This window comes from Mauremys mutica, chromosome 11 (genome assembly GCF_020497125.1).
Source record: "Mauremys mutica isolate MM-2020 ecotype Southern chromosome 11, ASM2049712v1, whole genome shotgun sequence".
Lineage (NCBI taxonomy): Eukaryota > Metazoa > Chordata > Testudines > Geoemydidae > Mauremys > Mauremys mutica.
Window position 1 is genome coordinate 52,172,552 of NC_059082.1, and position 25,325 is coordinate 52,197,876.

The window sequence follows — 25,325 nt, forward strand, 5'->3', positions numbered from 1 at the left end:
GGAGCGTGGCCTGGGCTGCCGCCTTCGGGGATGGGCACGAGCTCTGTCTCCTGCTGTTCCTGTGGGGAGAGTCTGGCCAGAGCCCCTTCGCCCTGGGTGCGGGCACTGACTGAGCAACCTCCGTCACATCCAGAGCGGCACCGAGGAGCAAGTCACACCCGGCTCCTCCCCTCCTCTGCTTCTTTCTTACTCCCCCGGCCCCGCTAACTCGTACCCGTCCGTCCATCCTTCAGCACCGCCCATCGCCTGAGCCCTTCGCTTTCTCCCCTAGTTTGGGCCGGGCGCCCCGCCGTAGGGCGGTTGCCATAGGGACTGGCAGCGCGGCCTGGCGCAGAGGCGGGTTATGCCCGGCGCGGCCCGAGAGTTGCTCTGTGGCTGTTCGCAAGGGCCGGAGACGGCGGCGGCGGCGGGGTCGTCATGTCGTTCCGGGATCTCAGGAGTGAGGAAATCTCGCTCGGGCCCCCAGGGGAGGGAGGGAGCCGCGACCGCGCGGGGGGCCATTGCTCCTGGTGCCCAGGCGGGAGGGTCGGGGGTTGGTTCTGTGGGGACGCGGTGGGGGTAGCCCGCGCGTCCTCATTCTGCGGTGTCAGCGCTGCCCACACTTGCTGCCCCACCCGCATCATCGCCACCCCCCACACGCCATCTCCTTACCATCGCCACACACCTGCCCCATCCCCACCCCCGCCATCGCCACACACCTGACCCATTGCCACCCTCGCTATCTCCTTACCATCACCACACACCCGCCCCATCCCTACCCATGCCATCGCCATGCCATTGCCACACACCTGCCCTACCCCCTCCCATGCCATCTCCTTGCCACCCCCACCCATACCATCGCCATGCCTATCACCACACACCCGACCCCTCGCCACCAATGCCATCTCCTCGCCATCCCCACCCACGCCATCTCCTCACCATAGCCACACACCCGCCCCATCGCCATTCATGCCATCTCCTTGCCATCGCCACACACCTACCCCATTGCCACCCACACCATGGCCACACCATCCTCATACACCCACCCCATCGTCATTTCATCACCATCCACATGCCCCATTGCCATGCCTTCACTACACAGTCACACCATTGCCTCACCATTGCCATCATTACACCAACACCACACACCCGCATTGCCCCATGCCATCATTATACAGCTGTGCCATCACTACATCATTGCCATACATCTGCACTGCTCCACACTGTCGTTATGTCCTCACTATATACCCATGCCATCACCACATCATTGTTATGCCATTGCCACACACCCAGACTATCGCCACTGCATCATCCCGCCTTTGCTGTACACCTGTGCCATCACCATGTTATCATACTGCACCACCCCACACTGTCACCGCGCACCCACCCCATTGCCAGACACACTCACGTTATAACATAGCGTTATCATTCCTCATCATAGCTTCCTGACATCACATTGCTCCATTATACTGTATCTTGCCATTATCAGGCTAAAGCTCATCCCCACCTGATGCAGCATTCTCTTCCTGTCTATTCTTGTTATGTGGTATCTTGTGACATGACATACTATTATGTGGCATTGATGTGCTCTCTCATGCTGTGATTGCACGACACCCTGCTGTCACCACATAGTAGCAACAGAGTACATTTTGGCATCTCAGCACCTTGCCCACTGAATTGCAGCATTGTTTCACAGTGTCATTCCTCTAGATTGCACTGTTATGGGGCATATTCAGATGGCATTGTGCTATCGTGCTATATCATAGGTTTATCACACACAGTTTTGTTTCATATCCTAATTGTCACATTGTGACATCATCATGTGTCTTGCAGCATGAAAAGCTCACCATGCTGCATCATAGTGACATCACGTAGCATCCTCACACTGTTTGCACTACTGCAACAAATTCTCATCTGTCAAAAAGTCACCACACCATAATTCCGCATCTGGCTGTGATGATATATTGTGGAGTCTATCTATGTAGGCTCCAAATATGCAGGATATGTCACCCTGTGAAAATCAGATTGATCCTACAAAATATGGGACAGACAGTTCAAGCTGTCGTAGACACCCAGGTTGCAAAGGGTCTCTACTCATTCCCAGTATTTTTGGTATTATACTGATTTTCTCGGGACAATGATCCCAGGTCTTGTGAGGGCTGCTTTGCAGATACCTGTGGGTCTCACTGTCAGTTTTGGTCCCATATTTCGATACACCATCATGTTGCTGTGTGTTTACATTATGATACTGCTGGTACATGACCTTTTGTAGTGACTGCTGTAATGTACAGGAGTCTGGAGGAAACTTCTCCCTCTTTCCCTTATTGGGCATTGAACAACTGGTCAGGTGCATTGTATTTGGTTTTGTAAACTTTTCTCTGAAACATCAGGTAATGGCCTCTATCAAAGGAAGGTATCAGCATAGGTGGGCAAGTAGTTTCTTGTGTTCCTGCAGTTCCTTCAGGTAAAGACTATGGTATGTCTGTCTTGAGAGATGCTCAATGCCATTTCTTAGGACAATTGGGAGGGTTTGCTGCAGGATGATGAAAGGCATCCTTCCTGTGGTTGAGCGCTCCATCCACAGGAGCTGGGAGAGCATTGTTGTTATACACGACAATGAGGATGTTTGAAATCCTTAGTTGATTTTATTTTAACATTTCAGTTATTAGAAACATTTCTCATTTGAAAAGTCATCTTTTTTTTGCCCGTTAAAGATCATTTCCTGGTAAATTGGTATTAACCTTTTTTCCTTGATCACATCATGAATTCTATGTAGAATTCAATCTAGCACAGTGTGTTTATTGGTAAACATAAACAGTGCGTTGTGGGACTTGAGCATCTTTGCTGACTGTAGTGAAAAGAAAGAATTGTTTTGCTGTTTGTCTTTCAGATTTTACTGAGATGATGAGGGCTCTGGGATATCCCCGACTCATCTCTATGGAGAATTTCCGCACTCCAAACTTCATGCTGGTTTCAGAGATGCTTCTTTGGCTGTGCAGAAGGTTGGTGCTTTATTTCAGTGCAAGCAAAAGTATCAAGTCAGTTACTAGACCTGACATTGGAGAGCCATTTGGAGCTGATGTTTTGGAGTGGAGTTGTACTGAGTGGCTTAAAGAGGAACTTGGTGAAATTGAAGTTTAGTCATTTTGAGAGCTCTGCTGTTCTGAGTGCCAGATAGGAACATATGGTAATTAAGTATCAAGCTTGTGGCTTCAGTGGTCTCTATGTGTCATGGATATAATAAACTGATATTTCCAGAGGAAAATAATGTAGATAAAGGGTAAATTAAAGGAATCGTACGAAAAATAAAGAGTGTATTCTACTTGAGTCCCCTTCCCCATTCACCAGAGTGAATTTCCATATTCCTTAGATTCTGTACCAAACATGGAGCATGAGGCTTGCATTGCAGGAGCTAAAGTCAGGCAGTGGAGGACTAACTGAGACTACCTTCAAACATAGTCTTCTCTAGAAGTATTCTTTGTAAAGTGAAGTGGGATCTTCTCCATCTCTCCCTTGGACTGAGTTCAGCCCCACTGGCTCTTTTAAAAACTATTCCTGCAGTTAAAGCTTTGCCCAAACTTTACAGAACAGGTTCATACTTTAAAAAGAAGAATCACAAATAATGTTCAACGTGTAAGAGGAGATCAGTGTTTGACACGTGCAGTAATGGTTTTTCCTTAATTAATTCTGTTTCCTCTGACTTATTACATTGCCCACAATGAAGGGCAATGGAAGAAGGAACCCATCAGGGAGCATGCGTCTGGTCTAGTACCATTTTAGTATAGTTTTACGTTGGTGTAATGCTATTGGTTTCAAACACTTGTGAAACTGCAATGGTGGATCAAGCTATATGTGTGTGAGTGTGTGTGTGTATTTATAATACATTAATTATATCATCAATATCAAAAAGTACTAAAATGTTCCGTGTGTGTGTGTGTGTGTGTGTGTGTGTGAAAAGAGAACATTTTCTTACTTTTTCAATTAATGATACCTCACAATATCTCAATGGGCAGAAATTTAACAATGACCATTGTTGGTGCTTGCTTACTTTTTGCATTTCACTTGGTTTATGGTTAGTTTCAAGTAATTATAGCTTTCTGGCTATTGTACACTAGCTCAGTGCTGCAATTTTTGGGATGCAAGTATTGTAGGACTGTTTAAAACTAATAAAAAAGTTTTGATTAAAACATTTATAGTAATATCTGATCTTGTGAAGCCTTAACAATGCTTCCCCTTCCCCTTAAGTTTGGTTTTTCCCTTCAAATTTAAAAACAAAAGTAATGAATTGTCTCCCCATCTCTCCAAGAGATGGAGAACAGAGCAGTTAAAAAGACACTTCATTACACAGAAAGGTATTGCTTTTCAAAAAAGGTGTAAGAGTATTCATCCAATTAAGCTGAATAGTATAAAGTGCTTTCACGTGTATATTATAAGGTAATTGGAAGTACTCTGCTTTTAAGTGAAGTGCCTCATTTACATCCTAGGCACCTAGGAAACTAACCAAATTGTACCAGGGACCCAGTAAACCAGCTTTCCCTGGTTCCAGGAGTCTTATAATTGTATTGTAAGATAGAGAGGTTAATTTAGACTTCACTTGTTTTGAATTTCAAATGAGATTTTAAAGTGGAGGTTCTATCTGGATATTAATGATCCCATGGCACTTTCCATAAAAGTTAGGAAGTAGGGGATTTCCCTAGTTTCCTCTTCCCAAGTATACTGGTATATAGTGTATTGTGGACCAGTTGGTTGGTAACCTCCACTTTAGAGGTGGCTGTGTTCTAGTGGTGCTGTTTGTAAAGATGAAAGGTGCTATAAAATGTAAAATATTAATATATTATTAGTGAAGAAAAAATGTTTATTTTAGGGACAATATTAACTATAAATCAGGGCCCTGTGTTTTTCTCTGTTTTGTGGCTAGAGACTTTGCTGCAGAATCCACTGATTGCTGTAAATATGCTCTGAAATCTAAACTTTCATGTAAAACATTTTCTAGCCTTGCAAAGATAACTCTTCAGTTTGGTTTATCTTCCTTAGTCTGCTTAAAATGATAGCTGTGAGACATCTCAACTGTCCTTGTTCATTTCAAAGGGCGTGTTTACTTTCATGGCAATATTTTAAATGGCAATGTTGTTGTTTTATTAACCATTTTACTGCTTGTCATTTTAGCAGATCTCTGGAAGATTAGGGATGTTCAGTTAATCAAAGGCTTTTTTTTTAAGTCCTCGTCAGATCTGATTAAGATGAGTTTGGTTTATCTGTGTGACTTGCAATTTGAAAAACTGACATAGTACAGTAAATAATCTCTCATCAGAAATATTCCATTGATTTAAAGCCTGAATCCAAGCTTTGAAATTGATTTGGATGAGCCAGCTAGGTTTGGCTGTTCTTACAAACTGAGCCAAAAGACAGCTTCAAAACCTGAATGTAACAACTTCTTTTGCAAAGATGGCTCAAGCTTTATGGCTCATGCAATTTTTATGACATTCTTATTTATACATTCCAGATCCTAGACCAGGGGCAGGCAACCTATGGCACGTGTGCCGAAGGCGGCACGCAAGCTGATTTTCAGTGGCACTCACACTGCCTGGGTCCTGGCCACCGGTCCGGGGGGCTCTTCATTTTAATTTAAATTTAAATGAAGTTTCTTAAACATTTTACAAACCTTATTTACTTTACATACAACAATAGTTTAATTATATATTATAGACTTAGAGACCTTCTAAAAACGTTAAAATGGTATTACTGGCATGTGAAACCTTAAATTAGAGTGAATAAATGAAGATTCAGCACACCACTTCTGAAAGGTTGCTGACCCCTGTCCTAGACACTGAACTACTGTTTCTTCACCTGCATCACGAGCTGAAATTTTGGTTTGCAGGATCTTTATGATGTCTGAATTTGCTACATAAATGTATTGGCTTTCACCTGTTTAATACTTCATGCATGTTGCTTGTCTGACTCAATTAATGTTTCCATCTGTAGATATGAACCTCAGACCGATGTCCCGTCTGATGTTGAGACAGAGCAGGACCGGGTTTTCTTCATTAAGGCAGTAGCTCAGTTTATGGTGAGTCTGCTTAAGCAAACTCATTTGGGGTTTGATCCATAGCACTCTGAAGTCAAAAGGAATTTTTCTTTTGACTTCAGTGGGCTTTGGATCAGGCCTCTAATGCTTTCTTTTTTGACCATCTCTGATTTCCCCTGTAATATGTGGCTAAGTATATATTATATTACTGTACATTCTGTTAGATTTCAAAACAGTTCCTATCATTTCTGTAATGTCTTGAAATGGCCAGATACAACTTATCATAGAGCAAGACATCTTTGGTAGAGCTAAACTTGATATTCAGTGTAGAATCAGAAAACAATGAGAGCCAGAGAGAGAGATTTATTTGTAGTTGATATTTGACTAAATCTTAATTCAAGCAAAGGCCCTGATCCTGCAAAAACTTAAACACAGGTTTAACTTTTACATGATGTTAGTAGCCCCATTGCAGTCACTGGATGAAACTCAATATAAGTGTTGCTATTGACATGAATGAGGCCAGCCAGTGACTTGGATGGGACTGCTCACATCATGTAAAGTTAAGCATATGAGTAAGTCTTGGTAGGATTGGAGTTTTAACAACTACTTAGCTTTAAGCCCATAAAGCAATACTCATATGCAACCTCCTATCCATTTTTCACACTTCAAAAAGCTAACATGCAAAAATCAAATTTTCTTAACAAAAATGACAAAGTGGATTTTTGGATGCGCTCAGTAACAAATATGACCATCTCTCTCCTAACATTTTATGCCTGATTCTGTAGTAGGGTAACAACTTACATATCAAGAAAATAACAGAGCTCTGTGAAAAACACAGGGCCTAACGATGTTTTAGTTCTGGTCTAAAATCAGTATTTGTATCTCAGTGTGATCCTGTTTTTGTTTATTGTCTGAATGCATAATTTTTATCAGATGAAATGCTTCGTGGTTACTGCTTATTGGATACATGTTGAAGGATATTAGACACTAAATAAGGGTTGTCTCTTAAAATATAAGATGCACAGCCACTCTGTATAAGGACTGTACTGGAGTAACTGGACCAAATGAGTTTTTGAACGCAGGGTTCTCCCCTGAAGTGTCATGGAATTCCAGAGGACCTGGCTGCCAAGCAATGTGCCTTGACCTTTTATTTGTCAGTAGATTAGGAGGTTTTTCAAGGGTGCTTATCATCATAGTGTCTGAGTGTCTCACAAACATTTTGGGTGGTTCTGCAGGTAACCTTTATGCTACAGCACAATCTCTCTTCCCTGCTTTGCTTCAGCAGAGTTCCCCTCTTTCCTTGTTGGGATCACACATCTTGCATTCAATTATGTTGTTGAAAGTGGATTGTAATGAGCATAAGCAGTGAGCAGTACCACCAGCAATACAGTATAAAGACAGTAGCAACAGTATGTTGTATTTGGACGGGAAAAAACCCAACACAGGCAGGCCAGGTAAAAAGTTGCCATCTGAATTGCTCCCTTTTCCTCACTTTCTACACCCCCTATGGATGCATGACATTACTTCTCATTTTATTTTCCTTCCTGCTTGACTTGTTCTCAGACATAAAATAGAGTGCTATTTTAGTTATAGTGTATTTTTTTCATAGCTGCTTAGCCTGTTTTTTTCATTCCTTACAAGACACTCTGGAAGGAAGGTGTCTGCTGTAAATCATAATTAGGCTTGGAAGAATTAGATTCTTATTTGATAATTTCAATGGATAATATTGATGTTTGTAAGCATTTTTTCTGATTTTTATTTATTTAAATTTTCACAGTTGTGGAAAATTATGAGGGGGTCTGGCAGTAAGGGGGTAAGACAATAGTTAGTCAATTAAAGTAGATGTTGAGGTTCAAAAAGGTAAAGCTTCATAACCATTAAGCCACAAACTGTCAAAATACAAAATAAATATCCTTAAATCAAACACTCATAAGTTTTCAAGCAGCATTTTTCTTACTTTGCCTAACTGTACACTTTTTTATCGGGGGATAGAGTGTGTGTGCATGTGTGTAAGCCTGAAAGCTTGTCTCTTTCACCAGTAAAAGATATTACCTCACCCATCTTGTCTCTACAGCGAATCAACATTTGCTGATAGATATCTAAGCCTAATCATAATGAGAAGCCTAGCAAAGTGACTATGAAAGAATTCTGGGGTAGATGCTGTTGTCAGATGCTACCGGTGTGGTGCTCTGCTCTGTTCAATGTTGATATCAATCGGCTGTGTGCATGTGTTCCCTCTGTGTGCTGCCCCAGCTCTGCGCAGATCGCTGACACAGCAGACCCAAGAGAACCCCCAATGACCACAGACTCTAGTAAGGTATGAAGGCACTTCGGCCAGGTTTATTGTCAAACGAAGCACAATGATAGTTCCCTGTAGATTTCTTAGTCTAATTCAGGGCATACTACGAGAAAGTGCCCCCTGGCAATGGACTTGGCTCAGTCAGTGGCGGGACTTTCCACTGCCCCCTCAGCCGGACAGCGACACCGCCCCAGGGATGCATTCTTATACACAGGTACAAACAAGTTACACATCACTCCTGACGTATTGAGGTGCAACCCCTCTACGTAGTCAGGTGCCGCCTCTCACCTTGTACATGTTGGTTCGAACAAAACAACTCTATCCATCATATTACCCTTTTGCCCCTGTCATTGGGATGGGTCAGCCTGTTCCTTGTTATCTGTGTGGAATGTTCAGTATTGGTGTGTCCTGGTACCGTGTTTATGCTTCAATACACTATGTGGATATATGTTTATGCAACATCAGCCCTTTTCTTGCCAACTTCTGTGAGCAGGGGCCTGCCTCTAGCTCATAGCTTAACTTTGCTTTATATTAGCAAAGTCTTGACCATTACTTTAGTTTAGGCCTCAGGCCTCATACCAGGCCTCTGATACCAAGGCTTATATCTTAGGGCCTCCTCTTAGTACAGATGCTTAGTCTTGCATCCCTTTTGAACAGGAATGGACACTCATGCTTTGTTGCGGTAGGAGCATCAAGGCTCCAGTAAGTAGAGTTACTGACTGAAAAACATACATGGGGAAGTTGAGGGCATTATGAAAAGGTACCAGGGAAGGTATCAGTGAGATGTTGAGGGGCCCCTTCTGTAGTCAGTTAATATTCGTGTTTAGTTACCCTCTCCTCCCATCTGCTCTTCTCTGCCAGCATATTAAAGTTGTGCTGTGGAATCTACTATCTGTTTTAGTTTGGAGAACAGGGTCATTCACAAAGCTCTCTGCAATGGACTCACTGAGAAGGTCAAAGTCGTTTTTTTTATTGTCTGAAGAGAGTGCAGAAGTAGTGTGACGCCTTTACCCCTCCTGCCTGCTTCCTATGCTGGGCCTTTTGTGATTCAGCACAGAATTGGACAGTATTAGGTCAGCTAGTCCATTTCCTCACACTCCCCCAGGAGCAAAATTCCACAAAGTGCAGCTCACACCACAAACTACACCGCAGTTTCAGTCTGGAGCGCTGAACCATGGTTGTGTCATGCAGCAGTGAAGAAGTAGGAATTTCAGCAAAGTGAATCTTGACCAGTTGTTCCAGCGCAACGTTGAACTAAATAAGTCTGAATGTTTAGAGCTTGGCCTTTCACTCAGTGGGGCTTGGTAAAAATGTGTTTCTGGGCTAAGGAGCATGAACCACATGTTGGTCACCAGTAGCTGCTAGTGGCTGTAGATATGGTGTTGGATGTCCTTATCAGGGAATTGTACTGTGCTGGAGGTAAACATATTGAGAGGGTTGGAAGGAGTGTTATACAGGAAAATGAGTTGTATGTCACAAAGATGCTCAGATTCTTAGGCCTGGTTGGTGAGTTTTTGACTTGGGAAGGTCGCCAGCCTGATCTTTCTTTATGGATAGCTGTCAGATGAAAAAAAAATTTCTGGGGCTCTAATTTTGAAGCTTTTTGAAATATGAAGTGACCATAAAGCCAGATTTTGCCCTTAGATTACGTATGGATAAGGCTTTGTTTTAGTCATGGGTATTTTTAGTAAAAGTCATGGATAGGTCATGGGCAGTAAACAAAAATTAACGGCCCGTGACCTGTCCATTACTTGTACTATATACCCCTGACTAAATCTTGGGGGGGGTATAGTCCTGGGAGTGCTGCGGGTGCTTGGGAGGAGGGATAGCCCAGGGGCGCCGCGGGTGCTCTGTGAGGGGCAGCCCGGGACTCCCGCTGGTGCTGGGGTGGAGTGGAGGCAGTGGTGTGTGGGCCAGGACTGCTGTTGGTGCTGGGGGGAGGGGTTGGCATGGCTGGCAGGCCCCTACCTGGCTCCTTGGAGTTCCCTGGAAGCGGTGACATGTCCCTCCCTCAGCTCCTAGGCAGAGGTGCGGCTATATAGCACCACGTGTTGCCTCCGCCCCAAGTGCCGGCTCCATAGCTCCCATTGGCTGGGAACTGTGGAGCTGGTGCTCAGGGCAGAGGCAGTGTGCGGAGCCGTCTGGAGCTAAGGGAAGGACATGTCACCGCTTACAGGGAGCCCCCTGAGGTATGTGGCACCCAGAGCTTTCACGCCCTCCTGTGCCCCAATACCCAGCCCTGAGCCCCCTCCCACACCCAAATTTCTGCTGCTGCTGTGGGGAGAGGGGCATGGTGGCCCAAGAGTGCCCCAGCAGCGGCTGGTGCAGCTGGCCTGGCTGCTGCAGAAGTCAGGAGGGTCCTGGAATGTCACGGAATCCATGACTTCTGTGACAAGCTCGCAGCCTTACATATGGATAATTAGTTCTCAGTTCTTAATTCTACTGAGTGCAGAATGTGTAACCTTTCCATATATTACAGTTCTAAGCCCTGGAGCATCATTAGAGGTTAAGAACAACCATTGATCCAGCAGTTTTAAGTTCCTTTTCTGAGCCTAGTACAATTTGGAAAGAGAAGGGTGAAATCAGAAATCATTTTAATATGCTTTTCAGACCATTCTTCATATCAGTGTATCCCTAAAGGCTTTACAGAATAAGAATACAGACTTTACAGGAGATGAAATAAGAGTGGCTAAATTACCCCATGGCTAAAAGTCTGCAATTCATTTTACAGGGTAATATAGGAATTATTGAGGTTCTTCAATAAACAGACTTGCTGCTCAGGTGTTTCCTCTGCTTCTTAGAATGGAAAAGACTCGAAGATGTTTCTTCAGTAATTCCTGTTGTGCATGGGACACACAATTATCTTCACCAATAGCTAATAACCTCTAGCTTCTATAATTAGATGGAAGATTTATATGGAGACAAATGTACCTAACTCCATTAAAGAAGAATATCAGAAATCATTAATCATCATAAAAATGTAACTAGAGCAAATCATTTCCAGACTAAGCAGAATAACTGTATGATTTCTCTATTGTGGTGTTTGATTACGTTCTACTTTATTTAAATTCTGTTAGTGGTTCTGTTCTATACCCCTACTCTCTTAACTTGTTAATTCAGCCTTTCCATCTGAACTAATGATTTTTTTTTTAATTCTGCTGTGTGCAACCCTCTGCCATATGGAGGAATCTGACTTCAGCTCTTTGTGGTCCCTGTTTCTCAGCCTTTTGAGCTAGTAGTGAATGATTAGAGAAGGGGTGGGCAAGCTTTTTGGGCCGAGGGCCACATCTGGGTGGGGAAATTGTATGCAGGGCCGGGACAGGGGGTTGGGGTGCAGGAGGGAGTGCGGGGTATATGGTGTGTAGGAAGGGGCTCAGGGCAAGGGATTGGGGCAGAGGAGGGGTGCGGGGTATATGAGGGGGCTCAGGGAAGGGGGTTGGGGTGCAGGAGGGGTGTGGAGTACAGGAGGGGGCTCAGGGCAGGGGTGCAGGAGGGGTGCTGGGTGTAACAGGGGGCTCAGGGCAGGGGGTTGGGGTGCAGGGTGTACAAGGGGACTCAGGGAAGGGGTTTGGGGTGCAGGAGGGGGCTCGGGAGGGGTTCAGGGTGCAGCAGGGGGCTGAGGGTAGGGGGTTGTGCACAGGGGTGCAGGGTGAAGCAGGGAGCTCAGGGCAGGGGGTTGGGGTGCGGGGGGTGCGGGATGTATGACGGGGCTCAGAGTAGGGAGTTGGGGGGCAGGGTGCAGGAGGGGTTCGAGCTCCAGCCCGGCACCTAAAGCAGCTCTGGGGTGGCAGCGGCATGCACTTGGGCCAGGGCAGGCTCCCTGTCTGCCTTCCTACCCTGTCCCCGGCCCCGCGACACTCCAGGAAGCGCTGGGGGATGAGGGGAGGAGGGCTCCGCGTGTGCTGCCCTTGCCGTGCCTCCAGGTACCTCCCCCGAAGCTCCCATTGGCCAGGGTTCCCCATTCCTGGCCAATGGGAGCTGCAGGGGGCGGTGCCTGAAGGCATGTGGAGCCCTCTGCACCTCCCCCTGCCCCCGCCTGAGGGCCGCTTCTGAGAGCAGCGCGGGGCCCACGGGGCCATGGGGGGCAATCCCATGGGCCAGATCCAAAGCCCTGAGGGACCGGATCTGGCCTGCGGGCCGTAGTTTGCCCACCCCTGGACTAGAGTCTCTCTAGTGACTATGTCTGTAGATTGAGTCGACAATATTGACTCTGCCTGAAGAGATCCAAATCTACTAAATGGAGAGTCAATGAGATATAGGAAAATTGATGCTTTTGATTTAACCAATATTCTATTCTCTGTTTGTCATTTAAACAGAGTATAGTGATGCCAATGCACAAATGGGCTGAAGAGACAATCTTTTTATTAACTTGCCATAAGTTGTCTTACACATTAAGGCCTGGAGAAAAATAATGTTTTGGCTTTACATAGTATTGCTCTGTGTGTCTCTGTTGCCCTGTACTTTAAGCAGGTGAATCCTTCCTTCCACTCCAATCTCCACATAGGGGTAGATGGCTCAAATCCAACCACAAAGATGTGAACCCATTTTACAGAAGGGAGGACAAATGTGGGGAGCCCACACAATAGTTTTCACCATTTGTGTAGCACAGTTCCATCTATCTTAGTGCACATGGGGGCTTTGGAGTATGCAGATCCACTAGCTCACCTGACGATCTGGGGTGGAAAGTTCTTAGCAACTGCAGTAATGTCAAGGAAGCAGCACCACTGCGCTTTGTGGCTTGGGGGAAGAGTATTCCATGTCCCCAGCCTGTGAACCTGTTTACTAGGGCTTTGTACTGAGTCCAGAATTTGGCCCAAAAAGAATATGAAAGCACATTTTAAAACCCTAACCCTAACCCGACCTCTTGTCTATGGATCCCGCTTTGTGGTGGTTTTATTTCTGCTTTTGTCTTAATTGCATGTGACTGAAATTAAACACATACAGTAAGTTCTTAGAAAAAATTGAGACGTTTTGTAATGGTGCTGTGAAGCCATTTTTGTGCCTTTTTTAAACTAGTGGATCAGGAAAAGCTGTTGATCTGTTTGCAGATGATTTTGTTATGTCAGTGTAAGAGTCCGGTGTGGGGGCTCGGCCCTCTCAGGTGCAGCCGGGAGCCAGGCCGCCTCACTACACGGCCTAAATCAGTAGTTCAGTCTCCGAAGGTCCAAGGGCTCAGACCCTCAGGCAGGGGCTGAGCAAAATAAACAGTCAATGAAGCCCAAACCCTCAGTCAGGGCGGGGCAACAAACAGTGGTTCGAGGGGCTCAGACCCTCAGGCAGGGGCTGAGCAAAATAAACAGTAATTTAAGCCGAAGCCCTCAGTCAGGGCAGGGCAACAGACAGCAGTTCTAGGCTCAGACTCTCAGGCAGGGGCTGAGCAAACAGAGTCAGTAAAGCCCTAGCCCTAGTCAGGGCGGGGCAACAAGCAGTAGTTCAAGGGCTCAGGTCCTCCGGCAGGAGCTGAGCAAAACAAACAGTTAGTGAAGCCCAGCCCTAGGTCAGGGTGGGGCAGCAAACAGTAGTTCAGGGGGCTCAGACCCTCAGGCAGGGGCTGAGCAAACAGCGGTAAGTCCAGACTTCTGTGTCTGAGCGCTGGTGTGAGGGGGAGACTGCCACCCGTGAGTGGGGTGGCAGGGGGGACACAGGCCCACCCACTACACTGTGTCCCAGCCCGGGGCCCTAGCAGTGGCAGTTAGTCTGCTGCTGTGCCGGTGGGGTCCTGACCGCAACACACCGACATCGGCTCAAAGTCTGCTGTAGCCAGACTGGGGTCAGCTACCCCCGGGCTACTTTCCATCTCCCCCTCCATGGGTACCTGCTCATCTCTGGTGTCCGGCGCTGGGTCCCATCCCATGGGCTCCTCGACATGCTGAGGGCCGGCTAGCTCGGGCTGCTCCTCAGGACTCGGGTCGGGGGGACGCTCGAACAGCTCCTCGGGGTACCGGGCTCGGGGAAGGCTCGGCCAGTTCTCCTCGGCGTACCGGGCTCGGGGAAGGCTCGGCCAGTTCTCCTCGGCGTACCGGGCTCGGGGAAGGCTCGGCCAGTCCTCCTCAGGGTACCGGGCTCGGGGAAGGCTCGGTCCAGCAGGAGCTCGGTCAGGAGCGTCTGTCCTCTCCGGCTGCCGGGCAGCAACTGAGCGCTGGGGCCGGGCCTTTAAACTTCCTGTCCCGCCCCTTGACTTCCGGGGGGCGGGGACAGGCAGCAGTGGCTCCGCCCACTGCGGCGGCGGCTGTTCTGGCTCGGCCCTCTCAGGTGCGGCCGGGAGCCAGGCCGCCTCACTACAGTCAGTCATATGTTTTCCTGTCCACATGGGCTGAGAACGTGTGTGTGTGTGAGAGAGAGAGAACAGTCGCCAAGTGGAAATTACGTTTTTTCCTTTTACTAGACATTGATTTCCCTCCCCCCCGTTGTGTTTTGAGTTAACTAAAATTGGAATTCTTGCCCATAACAATGCTCTTTGTAATGTGGTGCTCTAGCTTCCCTTGTGGAATAGGTGTTAAAGGGACACTGTTAACTTAATAATCACACTTCTGTCTGAAAATTTTATACCTGCTGTTGTTATGATTAACTCCTAAGATTCCTGCAGCTGAAAGAAACTGAAGGGGAAAACATCTAGGTTTTTTTGCTTTTCTTACTAGTGCATTTGAGGATACTCTGTGACCAGTGATTTTTTGCTACTCTAACTGGTGAGCACCCAAAATTGAAGGCACTAAAAATCCTTCTGGAAACCTTGGCCTCATTTGTCAGCCATTTTCACAGTTTCCCTTGCAAAGTCAGTCTGTCAGTTTCCTCTCTTGTTTTTGTGGGCCTTTCGCACAATAACAGGGTGAGGGAAACTTTTACAAAAATAAAAAAATCTGATTGCAAAGCCACAAAAATTGGCAGGGCACTCTAGCAGGTCTGGGGCCTGAAAATGCTTTTTAAAAAATGGACTAGATTTCAAGTTGATGCTCTTCCTTTAAGAGCTGGGGTAGAGTGCAAACACTGGATTCAATCCAGCAATCCATTCCCAGGAAAAATTCCCTTTTCTTTCAAAGGGCATTTTGCCTAAGTGAGGATTGCGTAGTCAGGCCTGGTACAGGTCCAACTAAAACTGTAGCACTTAAAAAAAAATTGGAAATAAAATGTTGAGTTAAAAAAAAAATATTTGAACAATTTCTTACTTGTTGTCCATTGGATTTTACCTGTGGTAGGTCCAATTTGGGATATAAAAATCACATAAGATTGGTACATGCTTCAGCACACCTAGCTTAGGGCCTAATGGTGAAAGTGAAGTTTAATACCCATGGATGCTTGTTAGGCTTGGATGGGAAACCTCTTTCTACCTCCTAGTTTTCTTAAAGGAGGTAAATTTTGATTGCAGTCCAGATGCAAAGAGAGAAGAATCTTAAGCCGTTTAGCTATTTATAGTTTGTTGAGTTTTATTTCTGGAGAGAAACAAAGTTTTAGCCAATACTGGCTTTTTGTTGGGTTAGCAAGTGTGAATGGCAGTTTTAATTGCTGTTTTGCACCAACTCATCCTGTCTGAGTCTGTAACGTCAGCCCAGAGGAAATTCCAAGAATTAAGTATATCTCCTTCTCTGTGCCACTGGAGTGCTATTTCCCAAGGCACTGCATCACTTCAGTTTTGGTGTTTTGAAATAAAGTTCAAAGGTATATAAATCCATTAGTTGAATCTTGTAGTTTATTTCCATACCTGTCTGTATGCATATCTGTGCATGTAGGGAGATAGAGGAGAAAGGGACACAAATTATTCCCTCTTTTGATATTAATAAATTTAAGAGAGAAACTATCAATTTGAAAAAAATAAAAAACCCTGTTGGAAGAGGAGACAGTTTATTAGGGTAATTGATCTAATTACAGTAATTCACTGAGGCTGAAATTCATCTCCGTGCAGAGGGTCAGCACCAGGCCTATGCACTTAAGTCCCAGTTAAGTTTACAGAAGATATAAGTGGTACATAGGATTTTTGCTGGCCCTCTGCACAGGGGTGACTTTCACCCTGAGAGAATTAGTGGATGGTTTGAGCTTTTTCATTTTTATAAGTGTGCAGAAATGTTATGAATCTCAAAAGGTGTATGTATGTCATCCTTGTTTGAAAAATCCCATGTTCCTGAGCTGAAAGTTTCAATTATGTGTAGACGAGCATGATGATACCAAAATAAATACTTTTAGAAAAAAGTTTGACTAGGGAATTGACAATCTATTCTCTATAATGGACTGAAATATTTCTTTGTGTCTTCTTCCAATAGGCTACCAAAGCTCATATAAAGCTCAACACAAAGAAGCTTTACCAAGCAGACGGCTATGCAGTGAAGGAGCTGTTAAAAATAACTTCTGTGCTTTACAATGCCATGAAAACCAAAGGAATGGAGACCAGCTCGGTGTCTGAGGAAGAAAGCAGCAAATTCAAGTTTGATCTTGGCTCAAAAGTAAGGAAAATAGATTTTTTTTTCTTATGTAGTCATGGAAACCAAATCCATTTGCCTCATAAGCCTACGCACAGAATGTACGCATTAGTACGTTCTTTTCAAACTCTGCCTTCCTAAAGTTACCTGCTGTGACACATTTGGTCCCCATCTAATCCCAAGAAAAACATGGCTCATCATGGTATTGAAGTTCAGTACAGAATTGGTCATCTCTGCTTTGGAGCAGGACTGGAATAGTAGGGAGCGTGGCAGGGCAGAATTGAAGTGATTTGACATAATTGTGTTGGAGAAGCATGGAGACTACTCACTGCAATATGGGCCTGAACCAGTGCCCATTGAAGTCAGTCGGAGTCTTTCCCTTGAATTTATTGGGCAGTGCATCAAGACCTATAGAAGCATTTAAAATAGAAATTGCTCCACAAATACCAAGGAAAAAAGGAACACAGATACTCTCTGAATAGGAGAGGTCCAATCGGTGTATTTGTTCATTATGAAGGAATAATACTTTTCTTTTAAAAGTGGCAATGATTATGCTACATTAATGTGTCAGGTGATATTATAGAATTTTCTTTAAGAAACTCCTCCCTATCTTGGAGTAGCCTATTGTGTGCTTCCTGTGTTAGTATTGTAATAATAGAGCAAATTTGTAGGCCCAAACTTGAAAAGTGAGTGAAAGTTTATAAAATGTCATGATAGCCTATAACAACAACATGTTGATGGGAAAAGGTAAACAAGTGAAAGAGACTGAATTAGTCCCAAAAAGACCTATTAATATAACTCAAGGACTATTAAAATCAGGCCTGGTAAACAAGAGAAGCATGGGATTGGAAATCAATTAACCCAGATTGGTGTGTTGCAAATTAGGCCTAATAGGTGGACAAAACGATGAGAGGATGGGCTATTCCACCTGTCACTCCCTTTCGTGGTCTCTAAAAGAAAAGACTTTGGGGGGAAAAATCAAGAAGAAGCTGTCTGCCTACAGTGAGCTTTCACTTCCCATCTCTTGGTGCCTTGTGAGCTTTACCATCATGGCTGTCAACTCCCATCTCCTGGCACCTCAGGATCTACCATAATGCTGTTGGGTCTTTGTTGGCCTGGTCCTGAAAGATGTCCTGAGCAGACTGGGCCAGAGAGAGGGACCCAGATGATGTAGCCACCTCCACTGACTTTGGCTAAATCCCAAATACTGCCTGAGATGTGAGTCTTTATCACCTTCCCCCACTTGTGTGTCCGTTTCCTTCACACCCTTATTTCTTTTCTTTCCTATCTCTCTCCTTTTGCCTACTGTTTAATAAGAATCTGGCTTAGCCAGCCAAGACTGCATCTTTTGCAGCACTATTGTGAGTCTGGTACTAAAAAAGCAGATAAAAGTAGTGCCCTCAACCACCTGAGCCAGGTCTTGGAGCGGCTAATAAAACCATGTGCTGTGTCTGTTTTTTTTCCAGCAGTGAGATTGCAAGTGAAAGTCAACACCAGAGAAGGAAAGTGCATTTTCTGTCTTTGCTGTTCTCTTTCATCTTCTGTGTGTTTGTCTTATGCCTTTTAGAAATGGGATTGGACTTCAACTACAAGAACTCAAGCTCATCTTAACGTTTTCTTTCCCCCAAAAAGGAACTATTATCGTCTTTAATAACAACAAAACACTGTCAAATGGGGTGTGTTCCTTGTGAAAGCTCCTTCTAGCTAGAAGGAAAGGGAACAAGGGATGTTCTTAAAATGAAAGCCTTGCTTCATGCATTACATTTACATTCTAAATGCTAGAAGCAGCAAAGAATCCTGTGGCACCTTATAGACTAACAGACGTTTTGCAGCATGAGCTTTCGTGGGTGAATACCCACTTCTTCAGATGTCTTGCATCTGAAGAAGTGGGTATTCACCCACGAAAGCTCATGCTGCAAAACGTCTGTTAGTCTATAAGGTGCCACAGGATTCTTTGCTGCTTCTACAGAACCAGACTAACACGGCTACCCCTCTGATACTTCTAAATGCTTTAACCTCTTTTCGCTTCTTCTCCTTTGTATCTGCAATAAAAGGTTACAATATTTTGAACAGTGATACTAGACAGGCTCAGGTCTCTATGTACCAGACCCTGAACCTTGTTTAAACTGTTCAGTTAGTGAGAGCGTCATGTTTACACCTTTGACTCTATGTGCCCATATAGACCATCAAAATTAATACTACATAGGTGCTTTGAGAAAACGGGAAACCAAATGACACATTATTAGTATACATTACTTTAATTGTTCTTCCAACCTAGGAAACCTTCCTGTCATCTGTGTGAAAATGATCAGTTTCCAATGGGTTTGCAATAGTTACCCAATTGCCCAGGCCAGAGGAGAAATCCTAATTTTGGGGAGTTTTGCCATTGGCTTCAATGTGGCCAGATTTCACTTCAGAAATTTATACAGATTGGACATAATCCAGACCTTATTAAAGTCAGTGGAAAGACTCCTGTTGATTCCAGTGGGCTTTGGATCAGGCTTTCTAAGGGGATGTCTGCACTGCACACTTCTTTCAGTGGCACATAGTGTACATTGCCTTGTATCCCCCCAGAATGTGTATAAATAGGTGTAGCCGGTGAGGCATGGCTTAGGCAAGAATGGTGCAGACATGCCTGAAGGATGTGGGTATCTATGCGAGTACATATCCTACATGGCTCTCTGCTCACCCAAGCCAGGCTTCCCCCTCTATACTGCTGTTTTTAGCCATGTAGTGTCCCGCTGCCTCCCGGATGCTGAAGCCCTTCCCCACTGTAGGGAAAGACTTTGGCAGCAGGGGGGCAGTGGAGAAAGGCTCTGCCAGCTCCCCATTGCTGGAGCCCTTTCCGCCACAGGGAAAGACTCTGGCAGGTGCGAATGGCTCCGCCAGTTCCCAGCTGCTGGAGCCTTCTCCTGCCAGAAGAAGAAACTTTGGCAGCCAGGAAAGGCGTCAGCAGCTCTTTGAAAGGGAAAGGCTCCAGCAGTGGGGGAGCAGTAGGGAAAGGCTCTGTCAGGTCCCTGATGCTGGAGCCTTTCCCCTCTGCAAAGAAAGACTCCAGCGGGGGGAAGGCTCCCCCAACTCCCTGCTGCTGGAGCCATCCCTGTGACAAGAAAGAACTCCAGCAGCAAGGAGTTGCTGAAGCTTTCCCCTGTTGTCTCCCCCCTTGCTGGAGCATTTCACTGACGTGTGTAGCTACACACTGCTGTTTGGACGCAGCTGGCTTTTCCCTGCAATGTGTAATTACACATACCCTACGTGCTGCCGCCGGTGGTGTGTAGTGTAGATGTAGCCTAGGAGAGATTCAGGCACCATGCTGGTCACACATATGGTTTTAATTTGAAAAGGGACAAAACCTGTCACAATTTTTCTTTGTGATGGCAAAGAGACTCTTCCATTGTTTGATTTTTGATGCTGTTCTTCTAGATTGCTGATTTGAAGGCAGCCAGGCAGCTTGCTTCAGAAATCACATCCAGAGGAGCATCTCTGTATGATTTACTTGGCAAAGAGGTGGAGTTGAGGGTAAGTATGCTCTGCAGAAAGGGAACTCGGATTCACCATATGCTGCAAATGTAGAGAGAGAAACAAGTATGAATGAGTGATTCCAACTGCTGCAATGAATATATCAGATGTAGATTCCATGTGTGAGTGGAGTGAGGTCAGATGGGTTACCCAGCTTCTCATTGATATTATTACTTGTAATAAGCTCAAGAGAATAACGGTTTGTGTTTAGAGGTGAACTGAAATGCTTTGTAAAGAACTGCTTGAGAGCTTAAATCAGTAACAGTGTGTACATATGCTTTGTCATGTTCCTGTACCAGATGTGGACTGGCTACAGAGCTTTCTTATAGACACCAGATGTGTTCATCATAAGATTCTTTAATGCTCTGCCAGGTATGTCTCAGGTTCATTTAAATAAGGTATTTTACATGCAGTGCCACCTAATATAATACAGGTTAGCATTCATTACATCTCCCCCTTTAAGTTCTACATTCCTACCATTTGCAATATTTACGTTATCACGCTGTCTTTGAGGTTCAATATTTATCAGTCTGCTAAGAGTCTCTGAATTGTACTGGTTTCCTAATTACATCACCCAAAGCATGACAACTTGGTCATCAGGCTGTATATCGTTGGAATAACTGGTTGTAGTCAGTCCAGAATCCTTGAGTCGTCGTCTTGTTCTGCATCTGCCATCTGTGGGGTTTGCTATGTTGATTGTTCTGTCTGAGGAATAAACTGTAGATGCTGATGATTTCTGTTGAACTCTCCACTGTCTATTTGATCACATATGATTTGGGTGCTAAATTCCTTTTCTTTACAACAGCTGGAGCTGTCCATCTCTTTTCTTCAAAGGAACACAGTCACCAGGTTCTAGACCCAGCAGTTCTTTTACTGAGTGATGTCTGTTGTAAAAGTGTTGATAAGCTCTTTTAGCCTTTTTTTCCAATTTGGCTATTCTCTTCATGACTAGCCACTTTGGAGATAGGTTCTTTTTTAAAGCTGGAACATTAGAACAGAGTCATCTTCCCACTGGGAGTTGTGCTGGACTATATCCAGTAACTGCTATTGGTGTTGATATGTAACTCAGAAAAGCAAGGAATGGATCTTCTTCCTGTAGGATTTTGTTGGCTGTACAGCATTCTTGGCCTCTCCATTCACTTGTAGGTAATGTGGTTTGCTAGTAATATGGTCAAAATCATATTTTGTTCAGAATGACTTAAAATCCGTTGCAGTGAATTGTAGTCCCTTGTCAGTCACTTATTTTTTCGGAATACTGAAGTGAGCAAAAACAGTCCATGATGACCAGGTAATGATGTCCTGTGAATATGCATACATTTGCAGCTAGTCTCTTTCAAGGTCTGTCAGCTAGGGGTGTTGTTATGAAAGGTTCTTTGTGTTGTATTGGTCTGTTAGTTCCTTGCCAACGCCTGACCACCACACCGACTGGTGGCCCATTCATGGCATTTAGTTAAACCTTGATGTCCTTCATGGATGACATTTAGGATTTTTCCTCTCATTTTGTTTGGAATTGTGTTGCAGTTGCCTTTAATCATGAGTCCATTTGACTCACATAATTGTCCACACACTGCACAGTAGTCTCTTGTGACTTCTTTAGTGTCCTTCAGATACTTAGGCCAGCCGCCCCAATGTAATGTAGAACTTCATGGAGTTGCATATCTGTCGAGGTTGTTTTTTGTACTGGTGTAGCCTCTTTTCTGACACTCGTCAGTATGTATCCACAGCATCCACATACACTTTAATGTCAGCTTTAAGCTCATGGGTAGTTGAGTGCGATTCTAGGGCCTCCCCCCTGCACTGAGCCAGGACAGAAACAGGAACCCTATCACACACACCTGAGAGCAGGACATGACCATTTTATTTAGCCCTCCCTACTCCTAAAGAATATTTTCACCAGCCATCTATGCCATGGAGCAAACAGAGCAGAACGTTCAGGGCAGCTGTGAGGAGGAGCAGGAGGCAAGTGGGAGAAGAAGGTGGGGAGAAGTGTCCTGGCTGCTGCTTCAATCTCTATGGACTCTGACAAAGGGAAATGAGCCCTGAAGACTTGCAGAGAGAAGAGGTATTGTTCTCCTTCCCCAGGGCCTTCTTCCACGGTCACCAACTTTTCTAGCTCTCTGAAAGGAAAAACTATGATGAAACCCAGGAAGGGCTCCTCAACCTCTCATGGGGACTCCTGCCACCATATGTTGGTTGATAAGGGCTCTCGTAAGCCCTCCAGTACCCAGGTAAGAGTGAGAGCCCCAGAGTGTGACTCCTCAGTACCATCTGAACTGCAGCACTGTTCAATCCAGAATGGACCTTGTTGGTACTGTTGAAGTTGGTACTGTCCATATCATCTGTATCTCTGATGTCAGTGGCCACATGTGTGGTACCAATGATGACTGGCATGTGTGATATCAATAATGATGGCACTCCTCCTGACAATAGGAGGGAGGGATAGCTCAGTGGTTTGAGCATTGGCCTGCTAAACCCAGGTTTGTGAGTTCAATCCTTGAGGAGGCCACTTAGGGGCCTGGGGCAAAAATTGGTCCTGCTAGTGAAGGCAGGGGGCTGGACTCGATGACCTTTCGAGGTCCCTTCCAGTTCTAGGAGATTGGTATATCTCCAATTATTACCTTTAATTACCTAATACTGTTGATTCCTCGGGCATCCATGGCAGCCAGGGACCTACTTTGTCTGTCAGTACTGGACTCTCCCCTCCTGCAACAGGATGGTCTCTCAGTGCTGACCTCAGTACCATCCCTGTTACTGATCTTGGTGCTGGCCTCCCCTGGAAGCTTTTGCCATCTCCTACTCCTGGATGACACTCTTCAGTGGAATCTGTCCATCAACCCCACAGGTCTGTAAAAAAAAAGACCTTTCTCCTTGGTTTCCAGCACCTTATGCTTATCCCTTTTGGCCCTATGGGCATCGTGAGGTATCCCTCAAACTACCAGGTTGGTTTCAGCATCCTCCTCTAGGCCCAGGTTTCCGACTCCATCATCCTTCAGGAAGGCCACTGTACCACCTCCAGCTGCCAAGCATGGAACCAGCTTGGATCCTTCAGATGAGGACTATAGGAGGAAGGGCAGCAGATACTCATTCATATATCATTTTCCTCAGTTAAAGAGACAGTGCCTGAATCATCTTCTGATAGGTTGTGTGATACCAGTTGGATGCTTGGTAGCCCAGAAAGTCTAGGGGAAGAATTGCTGTGAGTAATAACGAAATAGCATTTCACTGGAGGATAAAAATATTTTCAGGAGCTGTAGTGAAGTTACAAAAATGTCTACCATTTTTCAAAGTGTCTTAAATTTCCATGAAAACATGATGCAAAACAGAGCTCATTTGTATTCCAGAAATGTAATTAAAATAAAACAAAATCTTTACACACCTCATTTCCCCACAGTATATTTGTCTAATCCCTTGGCTATGGAAACAGATTTCACAAGGCACCTGGTTAATGCATTGGTGACTGAGGTCAAAGGGTTAAGCTGCTTTGGTCTCCACACAACTCAGACAGCTAAAAAGTCAAGAGTATGTCAATTTTTAGGGAGAATTTTAAAAGAACACTTGGCAGTTGCTTTGAAATTGGGAATAATTTAATTGTTTTGGCCAAATCACAGCTTTTAGGATTCCATTTGGCTTCAGGGTTGGGCCCTTAATGAGGGACATATCCAAGAGCAGAGTGATGAATGTGTGAAGCGAAAATCAGGGATGAGTGAGTGTTCCACTGCAACCTTCTCTCATTGGGCCCATCAAGAGCTCTCTTCATTGGAAGCCTCTTTAAAAGGTGCAATTTCCAGAAGGGTGTGAATTATTATATCCTGTAGAGACCATATGTTTCCAATGGCATAATGACTCATTGCTCTAGCTGGGACTAGCCACTTTTATATAAATGCAAGGTTTCTGATCTGCACAGATATCTTACAGATTAAACTTGTTGTCCTTAAGAAATTCTGTCAGGTGAGAAATGGCCTGTGCCTCATTAGGGATAAGTTTACATCCTAAAGGCATGATACTTTAGAGTGACAGCCCAAAGAAAACTTCCCAGTAGCACTAGAAAAGCCCTTACATATTTTGTTACTAATGATTTGGGCCAGTTCTGAATTTCTGAGGGATACATCCAAACTAAGGAGTGCTGCTTCAGTCCAAAGTTTGGTACATAAGCGTACAGCTAGTTTTAGCCTCTTGGACATTGAATATAGTGAAACAAATATTTTTCAATTTAAAAGCTGACATCTGTTGATACAAACTGACTTGACTAACTTTCCATTGGATTTGCTCTTTTTTGTCATTATTTCTTTTGTGGTAGTTATACACACAGATTGTTTTATGTATTTTGTACTCCAAACTGCACGGTATTTTTTTGTTTTCTTTTATAAAGGTTGTGACAGTGCTTTATTTTTTTAAAGGCTGCTTTGTCTGAGCATTAAAATTATATTCAAAGGCATTGAAAACAAAATGCAGCTTTCGTCACCTCCATTAGAGCTGCAGAATGTCTGGTATACGTTCAGGGAATGCCTATAGAACTCAGTGCATTTTGACTTCCTGACTACTGTATCTCCTGATGTCCCATTCATTTGAATGGTCAGCACCATTATAATTCATGTAGGATAAAAGCAGCACCACAGCAGCTGATTTTTAATTGGGGAGTCCCTTATTCTTTAAAGACAATATATTTTGTTACTTAAAGAATATCTAGAATTACAGTAAGGCTTGAAAAATTCACTCACCACTAGTCCTTGGGGAGCTTTTCCTGTGAAACTATTATCCAGCTGAAACTGTTAAATTTTGCAGTATCTAAGCTGCCATTTTACAAAAAAAAATTTCTAGCCCATACAACTGTATAGATGACCTTTCAAAGGTGAACCAAATGTAAGTGTTGCCTTGCCAAGTCTGCACACAGAGAACTCTGCTGCTGTTTATACCATGAAATTAACAAAATACCGGTCAGTTTGATTTCAATGCTCTTTACATAGCAGGGTGTATGCACCTGTCATAGGTTTGTTCCCCACTTTGAACTTTAGCGTCCAAAAGGTGGGGACTTGCATGTACCTTTTTAAGCTTAAATCCTAGCTTAGATTTGATAGCGCTGCTACCAACCAAAAAT

General features: G+C 44.6%; 1 protein-coding gene across 2 annotated transcripts in view; it reads left to right on the forward strand.

The window, feature by feature from the left end:
- The first annotated feature begins 286 nt into the window (after nt 1-286).
- CLUAP1 (clusterin associated protein 1) overlaps nt 287-25,325 on the forward strand; it is a 225,791-nt gene continuing 200,752 nt past the window's right edge. For both annotated transcript variants that reach the window (XM_044980159.1, XM_044980158.1), the window contains exons 1-5: nt 287-439; nt 2,870-2,981; nt 5,962-6,046; nt 16,556-16,735; nt 20,135-20,230. In XM_044980159.1, the coding sequence (XP_044836094.1) occupies nt 418-439; nt 2,870-2,981; nt 5,962-6,046; nt 16,556-16,735; nt 20,135-20,230 (495 nt within the window). In that variant the 5' untranslated portion in view covers nt 287-417. The remainder of the gene's footprint in view (nt 440-2,869; nt 2,982-5,961; nt 6,047-16,555; nt 16,736-20,134; nt 20,231-25,325) is intronic.